At 44.9% G+C, this 12,530-nt stretch overlaps 1 protein-coding gene across 2 annotated transcripts in view; it reads left to right on the top strand.

The window, feature by feature from the left end:
- Positions 1-437: 437 nt before the first annotated feature.
- PKD2 (polycystin 2, transient receptor potential cation channel) overlaps positions 438-12,530 on the top strand; it is a 156,588-nt gene continuing 144,495 nt past the window's right edge. Inside the window, exon 1 of one of the 2 annotated variants that reach the window (XM_085641181.1) lies at positions 438-1,146. In XM_085641181.1, coding sequence (XP_085497307.1) covers positions 561-1,146 — 586 coding nt within the window. In that variant the 5' untranslated portion in view covers positions 438-560. The remainder of the gene's footprint in view (positions 1,147-12,530) is intronic. The other variant, XM_085641180.1, reaches the window with a different exon arrangement.

The raw sequence follows: 12,530 nt of genomic DNA, 5'->3' as shown, positions 1-12,530 counted from the left end.
TGTTACAGTTACACCAACAGTTATGGAGCAACAAAATCCGTAGGGGGTTGTCTCGGAACATTAGTAGCGCTTACGATTGACGCCAGAGAAAAACTGCTACAGCAAGTCTATCAGTTTTTTTAAAGTAAACTTTTGGAGGACTTTGAATTAAGTGAAATGGCACAGATTTTGAGCTGTCAGCTCGTTATAAAATTATTTATTTATTTCAATTAGACGTACTCATCAAATCAGAGGATTTTGGAGGTCACGGAACAAATCTTTGACTTTAGAGAAAAGAAAACAGTCTTGTCCTATGGTCTTCAAGTGAGGCTGTAGCGCAGAACCGCCCCCGGACTCGGCACGCACTGCCGACCGCCCCGGCCTCCCTCCCAGCACAGCACTCGGGCAACAGCAGCCAAAACACTGGGATCGTGTGGACAGTTTTGCCTGTTTTTCCTAGAATCGCAGACCCAGGGGCGTGGAAAGTGGGAGTAATCCCAAAAGGAGGGGGAAGTGGGGCAGAAGATGGCTGCTTCTAGCAGGGGCTCCCCGGCAGCGGGCCCTCGTCTCCTGCAGGAGGGATGGTGAACCCTCAGCGCGTCAGCCCCGGGCGGCAGCCCCAGCCCGGCCCGGAGGAGGAGGAGGAGCGGCAGCGCCGGAGGCAGTGGCCGGGGAGGCTGGCTGCGGAGCAGACGGCAGGAGGCTACTTCCCTTCCCCGGGCGCTCGCCAGCGGGACCCCGAGCGGGCTGCAGGAATGGAACTGGAAATGGAGCAGATTCGCCACGACCGGCCGTTGTTCCCCGTCGCGGGCACCCCGTCTCCGCCCTCCTCGGGGTCCCGGCAGGCGTGGAGCCGTGATAACCCGGGCTTCGAGCCCGAGGAGGGGGAAATGGGCGAGGAGGAGGACGAGGAGGGCATGGTGGTGGAGATGGACGTGGAGTGGCACCCCTCGGGGCCCGGGAGGCGCTCGGGCTCCGTAGCATCCTCGTGCAGCAGCAGCGGGGGCGCCGGTGGCGCGGGGTACCCACCCGGGGCCCACGCAGGCAGAGGCCGCAGAGGGGGCCCAGAGCAAGGATGCGCCACTCCCGCCAGCGTGGAGAACCTACCGCCGCCACCTGACCAAGGCAGGCCTGTGGGGGCAAGAAGGATCTTGTACCTTCTGAAGGGTAAGTTGCCTGCTAACACCCAGACAGCCCTTGGCACGAAAGTCCCATAGTGCGACCGACATGAACCGCCCCTAGAACAGTGCTCACACCCTGCGGCCAGAAGCTGAAACCTGAGGTACCTTACAGCACAATCTGTGGCCAAGTGTGTTCTGGCACGCCCACTAACTTGTACCCACACAGTGGGCTCTGACAGGCACAGTGCCACCCCCTCGCAGGACCGCTGGCAGGATCTGTCACTCAACCTAGTTCTACTTTAAAGCTCTCGGTGGAAACAATAACAGATCTCCCGTGTGAATGCGCAGTTTTTTTTCGGTAACGGTGATGAAGTTAGCAAAGTAAACACAAATCCTTAAACTTGCATGCACTCTTAGTCATGCAAAAATTGGTATGGACCCTAGTAACTTATTTGGCATTTACTTGAGGAGACTTTTTTGTGCCGTGCACATTCTGCGTCACTTGTTTGTATTTCTAGGTAGGTAACCGCCATTAAAAGCGTTTCAATGCATGGGAAGTTGCCAAGCAAACCTATATTAAAACTTCGGGTGGTAAGTTAGATGTCGACCCATATTTTAATATTTCAGAGCAACCATTACTTTTGACACCGACAATCACAGAGAGCTGGGTGTTTTCTTTTTTGGGGGCGATAAAAGTCAGGACTGAGAAGACGTTGATAAAACACACGCCTGAAGTGATTTTCTTTATTTTAATTTCCTTTGTCAGATGCATGCGAGGAAGCCCCAAACGAAACGGGTGTCACCTGGTTCGTGGTAGTGGTACTAGCAGGTGGTAGCAGGGTTTTTAAGGTATCTGATGTGCACTTGTTTCAAAGCAGGATGACGGAAGAAACGTGGCAAGAGTTATGCTTTTTTATTTATGAGCGATGACAACTGGGCACCCTGCTATGCCAGCATGGTCCATCTTATTGGCGTGGCATTTTATAAAATATCTACTTGTCCAAGGAACACACAATTTCAAAAGTGGGCTTGTCCTGTGTTTAAAATGTCCCTTCGTCTGACATGTAGTGAGGTGGGGAGTTATTGCAGCATTGTCATTACATCTCAGCTCTGATAATAGCCCCTCTGATTATGACAGGGCTAATGGTCTATCTGGGTTTGGATTTTAGCAAGGGTCTGACTTTGCCACTTCCCGCACATCTACATACAGGGGCTGGAATTGGGCTAGAAGCAGAGTTTTAGGGATGGAATAACCCGTGAGTTTGTATGCATCACAAATTTACATGTTTAAGGGTTTTTACCAATTCCTTTACAATCTCTTCCGACACTGTAAGACGTTGACATAGTCTTGACACGGAGAGGAGTAAAACGTTCTCAATGGCTGCAAATTGGAGTGGGTGTAGGTAAAGAAGTTATTCCATGAGGAATTAGTTTTTCTCCTGGGGTAAAAAGAGAAAACGGGGATCTGCAACCTCTCATAAGATTTTCCCATGAGCAAATACACGCCAGTGTATTTGCTCATGCGATAAGGAGATCCGCTGAAGTTTGCTAGTAATACGTTTTCCATGCTTGCAACTGTAATCCATTGTAAGTCCCTAAAAGTTGTAAATCTGTACCAGTGCAAGGTTGTAGAACTAGGGGTGCACTTTTGAGACTTTCTTTAACAAGGAAGCCGCTGTTTTCTTTTCATGTTGCCCAAAATGCTTTTTTAAACACTGGCATGCATCAAACGCATTTTCCTAAGTGGTGCTTTAGAGAAATGTTATTTGAAGTTGAAGAATATTTTAGCTAAATGTTTTTTGAAAGTTGAAATGTTTTGTGTACATTTTATTTTGGAAGCAAGCAATGATCAATCTTGCTTTCAAGCTTCTGCGTGTATTTGCAAACAACCATGGAGAACGATGGTAGCAATATACATGGCCTCAAATTGGTTAACATTTGCAAACGTGTATTCGCATTTATATTGGAAACACTGTCAGTAATGTAAGCTGAGCTGAGAGCTGTATTTCATTAGAACGCTCATCTCACTAGTGTAGGCTCTGCATTAATGAATCTTGTGTACTCAAATCTTGTTTTAGTGGCAGGCCATTCTCTATCCAATAACCGCCCGTACTGTGGGACTTTACCCATGCAGCCAGAGGATTTGTGTTGTAGGCTGTTGGATCTGGCCTCCTTGTACATTGAACAAAATAAATGTGAAAACCTGTCTTCGACCCAAAATAATATGTCCTGGGCATCAGGCTGCAGTGATTCCACACACTCGATCGGTCTTTTGGCAGGACTAGTGCTGGAGCAAAGAACTGGGGCTCTTCTCATATGGGTTGGAGGACGTGCAGAAATATGGCAAATATTTGCAGTCCTGGGACCTGATTATGAGTGGGTCAATGTATTCCGACCTGTGTGTCTACCCCTGTTTTTGCACGGTTCGGAATTACGTGTTGGGAGGTATTTTATGTATCCAATAATTATCAGATGCATCCAATACCTCACCATTACATTTTGCCATGTCAAACCTGCAGAAATTGAACAGGAGAAATGTGTACTGTATTTACCGTGCCATGTGCATTTTGATGCGTTAAAACACCCAAATCCTCATGTTATTCCCTGAAAAGTCATAATGGTCGCTATTTATTGCACCCGATAAATAAGGTACCCCTGGATACTGTTATTTATGAGGTGTGATAAATAGCGCCTTCACTTGTAAACCGGTCTTTTGCGCACATTTTAAGGAGGTACAGTATGTATTTTAGAGTTGGAGAAAGGGCCAACACTTGTGTATGGGAGATGGGAATGTAAAGCAGCTTTGAGAAAGAGTAGGTATTAGTTCAGTATCCGGATGTAGTTTGGGACTTGCAACCTTTGTTTGTGAAGGTAGCAAAGCATTACCACAGTGTTTAGAGGCCCTGCTGGGAAGAGCGCTGCAAGGAGGCTCCTTGAGTGACTTAAGCTAGGCTCTAAATATCTGAAAACCCTGTGGCTAACAAGCCTTGGAAAATTCGACTTCGTCACTACTTTTGTCATACCTAATCCAACTCTTTCATTCAATGCTTTCTGTTTCTAGACTATTACTTTAGCAATTCCAGAGAATAGCTGTTTAACGAAGACATTTTCCTTACACCAGCAGATAACAACTATGAGCTTTCACAATGCAATCCCTTGAAGGGATCTTGCAAGAGAGTCAAATCCCGCGACCTAATAAATATGCTTATTGTATAATTTGTAATGTGGAGTTAAACCAAAAGATGAATGATTGACTACATTGTAAACCTAATATTTGACTAGATTTGAAGTTTGCATGTACTGCAGAGCAGTGCTCCTTAACCTTTTGACTTCCGTGGTCCCCCACGTAATCATTACTGGAACTCAGGGACCCAAACTGAATCATTACTGGAATCCAGGGACCCCCAATGAGTAATTACTGGGAGCCGGGGACCCCGACCTAATTATTGTTGATAATTTGAACCACAAAACGATACATTGGAAAATGCAAAAACTAGCGTTCATCAAAAAATATATAAATGCTGAAATATTTTGTTTAATTCACGAACAAATATTAAAAAACTAAGTTTTAATGGGAAGGTTGGAGCTTTTCTAAATTGAATTGAGACCACTCATCGTCCATACTGTAATCTGTTTAATGCACTTGCAATGTAACCATGAATCATTCTCAGGATACTCAATTTTTAACCTTCAATTTCAAACTCCTACACATTTAAGGAAAGTTTGACATTTTTCAAATCTACATTTTGCTGCTTTATTTATTTACATTTTATTAATATTCTAAGCTGTCGCATACCTACAGATTAGGTTTTGCGGACCCCATAGTGGTCTCCTACCACAGTTGAATTACTACAGCTGTAGATTATTATGGTCTAAATATCGAAGTTGTTGGTGAACATACTACAACTCATTTCTTTAGGAAGAAAACATGTACAAACTATTACACATCTAAAGCTATTGCTCTACAAAACAAATACAGAACTATACACGGAGTGAATTTTTTCAATCAAAACCAAATTGAAGCCAAAACAGAGGTGTCTGTGGGTAGTGCAGGACACATCTAACAAAGGCGTGCAACACTCCCGACGCCCATGATGCCCAGTATGTGCTTTAAAAAGGTACGTAAATAAACAAAATAATATTGGAGGGCAAATAAATAAAGCTGTCAAGAAGCATAGGTGAGTCCCACTATGCCCTGCAGCACGTAGTGACATCCTCATTTTGTTTTACACTGCTCAGGCAACATGATTTACATAGGCAATATTAGAAGGAAAGCAATACAGATATAACCATTAAAGCAACTTGGTACCATCCGATGAAAGATCGGTACTGCTGTACAAAGCAATAACGCCGAGCACTGCTTAATTTGTGATGGTGGTTGCAGGTGGTCTCCCCTGCACTGAGTTTTGAGGATCAGAACTTATTTCTCATCATCAAATTTTGACCCAGAGTAAGATAAGGAAAAAACACACAGATGAGACAGATAGAAAAATCATGTCAAAGGGAGACAGTAGGAACCTGTATGAGAGCTATAAAGGGGCATGAAGTGTCTGGAGGTGAATTACAGAGGAATGAGGTTGAATAAAGACTATGCAATGATATTCAGCATGCCAACATTCAGTGATGCCGCCATGGGCTTTTGCGTAAAACTTCAGGCGATGCGCACCAGGGGTAAGAGAGTGGGGGTTGTTGGAGTGCAAGGCCTGGCCTCATGCTAGACCCTATGGCCAACCCCACTCATTGCATGGCCAAAGGCCATGTGTGGCGGTGAATCGGCATAGTTATGATGGGTATTAAGTCTTAGTGAATGTACTAAAAACATGTAGAAATTCACTGAAAAAAATTAAAGGTTAAAGCGAAGTTCTTAGTAGGTATGATAATATTTTACTTTTACATTTAAATAAACCTTAGAAATGTAAATATTCTATGAGATCATCGAATACATCACTGATGACAACATACCACATGGCGGGGGCATGGGTATTTTCGCTGTAGGTTTAAAAAAGCATATGTGCGGGTACATCTTTACTTTGTGGACAAAAAATAATAATTCCAGCAACATGATATCATGACCACAACAAATGTGAAGAGTAATGGGGGAATAGCACTGTGTCTTTTATCACAGGGCAGGGCATCAACAAGCACACACTACCTACACAAAAACAGATTATCAATTAAAATGCCATTGGGTGGTAAAGTAGAAGCATCAAAGAACATATATTGCTTTTCAGTTGCAGGGTGAATGCTGTATCTGCAATCTAACTAAACAACTTGATGACCATCTCCAAACCTTATTGTGAAGGCAGAATGATACTAACTGATGGAAAGCCCATCCAAGCAATAGCAAACTCTGAAAAGCAGATGGAAGCCTATTACTCAATTGGGCTGGTCCAAAGCCCACTCTCTCTGTACTTATCATATGGTTAAAGAATTGATGATAAGCTCTTTCAGACCGCAAAGCTGTCAGCTGCTAGACTTAAAAAGTAGGCTTTTCAGTTTGTCTGGTGAAAGATCAGGGATGGACTTGTTTGTCTGTCTCTGGCGTATGTTTGACTGTGCTACTGTGTTTGGCGTCAGTATATATTTGTTTGCTGTGAGCCATGTGCGTTGGAAGAAAGGATTGAAATTTTAATGTCCCAAATTGAACAAACACCTTTTTTAGGTCTCGCCTAGCGAATGCAGCGCATGCGTTGCTTCACCTTGGCGAGACTCTATTGTCGTCGCTTTGGGGCGCGAAGAGAGACCAACTATGTGCGCGCCCGGACAGGCGATGGACATGCGCACGGCGTCTCCTCTCCCCCTCACACCCGCGCAAGTATAACAAATCCTTGCTATCATCAATAACTCCGGCATCTTCTCTTACTCGCCAGCAGATGGCAGCCTCCCATCTGACATAACCAATTGTGGAATGTTAGGGTTTCGTCTAATGTGCAAACTCTAGATGTGACATGATTGTGTGAAGGAAACTGTGCGCGAGACAGCCATCCCGGGGGCACATGCAGGGGCTTCCCGAAACTAGGTCTAGAAGTATTGGCAAGGTGGGTCAGCGGGTTAAGGTGAAACATGGAAATGGTAGCGGGTTGAAAGAAACAGGGGAGATGAAGCGGAGGGATGTGTGAGCAAGCACCATGACATACTACGGAGGGCGGGCGCGGCAGGACTTGTTCAGCCGTGATGTGCTACATTTCTTTAGGGCCCATGAATGGCACAAAAACTTTCAACGACTTTGTTGCAGACCTGTAAGTGTGTTTCTCCTCACCTCCGGCACCTCCCATCCTCTTTCTGCAGACTGAACGATGGCCTGTCCCCGAGCCCCGCCGTCGTCCCTGGCAGCCCGGGCCGCACCCTCCTGGCCTTTCTCCCTTCAGCAGTGACCTATTTCCAGAGCTGGTGCTGAGGTGATGGAGGCCTGTTGTTTCCTGTCTGTGTGTCTGGAAGTTACATCCCACGCAGTGTTTGCGTACTGAGCTGAGAAGCGTGGTGTCCCGTTCCAAGCGCGGTGTGAGTCCCTGGAGTGGAGGGGGGGTGAGGTAGGAGCGCAGCCAGCCACGGTCGCACCCCCTGGAGGCCCTCACACCGGTCGGGTTCTGTTCTCACTCCCCTGTTACTGAGGGCTGCCGCCCGCAAGGGCTTGTTTTGTACACTCAAGACTGGTTGGTACACATGACTAAAGGCGTCACCACGTATTTGTGCCTACATTGTTGGAACCATAAGTTATATCAGTCATACTCAAGGTGCGGCCCCCTCTGACCTTCACTTGCGCCCCCGTCTACGCCCCCACGCCCTTCACATGTGCCTCCCCACTGTCCTTCACAAGCGCCCCTCCGACCATCACTGGCGCCCCCACGTCCTTCGCATGCGTCTCCCCCGTCCATCACATGCGCGCCTCCCTGTCCTTCGCATGCGCCCCCCTTGACCTTCACTTGCGCCCCCCCGTCCTTCACATGCGTCTCGTCCCCCCGTCCTTCACATGCGCCCCCCTCGACCTTCACTTGCGCCCCACTCCCCACGTCCTTCACATGCGTCCCCGACCTTCAGTTGTGCCCCACTCCCCACGTCCTTCACATGCACCCCCCCTGTCCTTCACATGCGCCCCCAGACCTTCACTTGCAGCCCACTAGTCCGCAGCAATGGTCTGCTGTTTGCTTGACTCAGCACTAACATTGGGAAACTGCTAAATAAGGGGGGAAATTCATAACTTTAATATACATGGGAAGAATACCTCCTGTTTTAGTCTGTTGGTTGCACCTGGTGTCAATTAAGTTCTTTCTGGCCCTTGTAGTCTATTCTCTAATGCCACGTGGTGAGGTTTTGAAGTTTATTCTTCTCGAAAATTACAAGAACTGTATCCTGTTCTCTTCACCGATCCTCAGAACACAGACGTTAAAGTTATTGAAAGTTTTTGTGCCAGTGGCTTAAACCATGAATCTTTGTATGTTTTGGGTTGAAGAAGAACCCTCTTCACATTATGCAGACGTGGGCTTCTCATTCCTCGTTCTTCTAAGCCCCAATAGGTCTCGCTTTTGCGAGAGTTTAAGCTATTGGCATTGTAAATGACAATGTCTTTTATTTATGTTTTAAAAACCAACACGTAAATAAAAGGCATTGCCATTTACAATGCCAATAGCTCAAACTCTCACAACTGTGAGACCTATTGCATTGCAAATGCTTGTTAAAAATTGTAGTCGTTTTTAGCTTGTATTTATTAAGCTGCAGATGTACAAACATTGCTGATTTACATGAGATTTTACACTTGTATTATGTTATTGTGTTTTTTCTTTTACACTTGTATCATATGTCATTGTGCTTTCTATGATTATTTTAACCGAAATAAAAGCTATTTGAAAGAAGACTATGCTACTCGGGAAAATAACTGGATTTGATCCTGGATTTTCTCAATATATCCAGGATACAATACCGAGGGTGAGACTGAGTGGGCAACTCGAGGGCTATCTCTGAACCTTCTTATAGAAATTTGTGTATATAATGAATAACAGTTTGAAAAAACTTTTAGCAGTCTGCATGCTAATTTCTTAGTCCATGTGCTGAGCTTGGGAGTAGCATTCCGGGAGCCTTCCAGTTGTGCGAGGTTCACATGGATGGGCCAATGAAAAGAGCAGGACTCGTAGGTTCACATGGATGGGCCAATGAAAAGAGCAGGACTTTCACATGGATGGGCCAATGAAAAGAGCAGGACTCATGGGTTCACCTGGATGGGCCATTGAAAAGAGCTGGACTCTATGAGTATGTTAGGGACGTTCAACAATGACCATTAAGTTTTAAACTGGCCATTTTTGCAACAGCAGCTATGTGTTATATAGATTGTGATATTGTCAATTGTCATAATATCTGTGGAGTCTTCTAATGTGCGTAATCAATATCAAGGTACTTTATTCCTCAGTTAACTTCCATTTCATGGCCTCTGTTATCTGATTAAATTTATGATTGTGGCAGGAATGTTTTTTAAGTATATAGTAAGACATTTTTATGAACGTGAAGTAGCGAATGTAACTTCTAAAAGAAGAGCAGAATGTGGCGAATTATCAGTTTGCAATGAATGACATTTGGTGGTAAATGTTAACCTAAATCATTCTAGAATAAACTAAGGTTTCATTTGACAACACTCACGTTCCTAAACTAGGGCCTGAAGAACTATGTGAAATAGGAGGATCTTCATTTATTATTATTTTTTTTCGCTGCACAATAAATGAAAAATATTCGGTAGTGGCCATTTTGGGTGTATGCTTTAGCCGAAGGCCATCATGAAGTGTGAAGCTGGAGAGCTTTGATTGACTGAATATTTCCCAGTGGTGGGGAATGTCTGTTACAATTAGTTTTGACTTAAGTTGTGAGGTACCGTGTTTTTATTTTATACCAGACTTTTTCCTGAGCGTAACTTTAAGGAGTACCTTTTTAAAAATGTTTTTTATTTATTTTAGTTTTAAAAGAAGGTAAAATGAAAACCAAAACATTAGTGGTACAACCCTGGATGTAACACAATACGGCACAGTGAACAACAATCTCAAGTAGGTTGTTTAGTAATGCACTCACAATTTTCAAAACTTATCTCACCGCAACCTGCAATTGCAATGGATAGCAGGGTACAGTAACGCACAACATTTCACAAGCATCTTTGTGACATTATCGGTGTTTTGACAGTGCAGACATGTTGCAGGTAACGATCTGGACTACTCAAGCGGAATAGGGTCATCACTCCTCTCCCGCTTGTTCCCAGCTCCAGCGATCGATCCCCTGTCGACACACAAAACCAGGTAAGTGGAGAGAAAAAAATCCCTGAATATTTTTGAGAAGGGATTTAGTAGCCCTCGGTGCCTAGTACCCATCAAGCTGCTCTTGGCAAAATAAAATAGCATGTATCCTGCATTACACCCGAGGAGGCTCACCTGCTCCGTAACATCGCACCTCTGCATTTTGCCAACAAAAGCATCTGGGCCTTGAGCTCTCTCACCCCCCCCCCCTCACGGGGCAGCTTTAACATATCCATGCAATGCAACAAGTGGTATTCTCTGAGTTTGGAAATCGGCTACTTGATCCATTATATCAAACACAGATGACCAATAGACAGCTATGGTTGGGCACAATCGGGCTTATGCAGGAAGGTGGAGTTCCTGGCACGACACTGAGCGCAGCATAAATTCTGAGGCCCATCCTATGTAGTGAGCGAGGGGTGCAATACGTTTTATGGAGAACTTTAATGTGGATTAGTCGTAATTGGAAATTGGGCCTGTTTATACGCAGCAGCAGCTCCATTTTGCTTCTCTGTAGGAGAGGAGTCTAAATCAGTCAGCCACAGATATCTTGCCCTCAAGATACATACATGGGGCCTTGTCTTGCATGGTTGTAAATAAACAGATGATCAATTTCTTAGGGAAAGAAGTATCCAGTATCGCACCCAGACCATGGAGCAATGGAGGAGAGGACCGGAATGTATTGTGTATCCCCCCCTCCATGTGGAACGGAGCTGGTCATAGAGGAATATGCCAAGTGGTATACATCCAGAATATTCTTAATTGACCATCCGGGTACAGATCTCCCAGTGTGACCTGTTGCATGCGCCCCAGCTGTAGGCACGTACATTAGTCATCTGTAAGTGTCAGTGCCGGGTTTTGAGCAAGGGCATCCTGTTAGCATACACACAGGCTAGACCTGCCCAGTAGCAGAGACAGGCACAAACCATGCACACAGCTGTGCCAATCTCAACTGTGAGGTATTTTATAGCAGATAATAGAGTTTAAAGGGTAGGGTGCTGCGTTGTCTTCCCCAATTGCAGTATGTGGCAGAAAAGGAGTAGGGTGATGTCCAAGATGCACGTACTGGACTTGTGCACAGTAGTAGTAAAGTCCTAGGTCCGACATTCAGATCCTGCCCCACTCAAATGACAATGTAACAATCTCCCATGCTGCCTTAGGCTGATTTCCTGCCCAGACGAGCATAATGAGGTTGGATCAAATCTTGTTAAAGAATTGTCTGGATAGCGGTTGCAGGATATTAATAAACAGGTAAAGGAAATCTTGAAAAATCTGCATTTTGGCAATAGCAATCCTGCCCGCCATAGGCAGTGGCAGTTTTACCCACACTGGTACTCTCTCCTCCAGCTATGCAATTGCCATGCATAATTCTCATTTCATATTTCATCACTGTCCTAGTGAGAGATATGCCCATGATACTTAACTGCAGCTGCAGACTGTCCTAATGGGAACTCTGTGTTGAATTTACCTGTTGTTGATGTTTAGTGGAACATAATAGATTTTGACCAATTAACTGTTATCTTGGTAAGGCAGCCATATTTGAGGAATCTGTGAGCATCGGCGGAAGATTGGTTTCCGGGTCTCTAACATACAGTTTGGTGTTTTCAGCATACAACCACACCCCCAACCTCCTAGCCATCTAGTTGAGGTAGTTTTGGAATTATGTTGGGGAAGACTAGCCCCCATGCGCTCCATAGCAATGGCAACCAGTATAGGAAATAATGGGCACCTCAGGCAATAGTAAACAGAGGGGGATATATAGCCCCATTAACATGTATCCGAGCAGTGGGAGGTCCATATAACAGTTTGAGCCATTGGATGAACTTTCTACTGAAACCAAGCTACTCCAGGAGCATAAATAAATATTTCCATTCCAAAGAATCGAACCCCTTGGTTGCGTCTAAATGAAAAAAAAAAACATAGCCACTGTATTCAACTGGGGGGTCCCTGAATGCAACAATGCAAATATGGTGCACCAGTTGTGCTGTATAACCTGACTGATCAAGTCTAACAATATTAGGGAGCAGAGGGAATATCCTGTTAGCAATCAGATTGGCTACTATTCTATTATCCAGATGAATAATATGGAGAGTCATATTTGAGTCACAGCCCTGAGAAAGTTTGTCTGGTTTCAAGATGGTAACTATCAAGGTTTCCCAAA

Source organism: Triturus cristatus, chromosome 2_2, assembly GCF_964204655.1.
Source record: "Triturus cristatus chromosome 2_2, aTriCri1.1, whole genome shotgun sequence".
NCBI lineage: Eukaryota > Metazoa > Chordata > Amphibia > Caudata > Salamandridae > Triturus > Triturus cristatus.
Note: the sequence above shows the minus strand (reverse complement) of the source record. Positions and strands in the feature narration are given on the sequence as shown.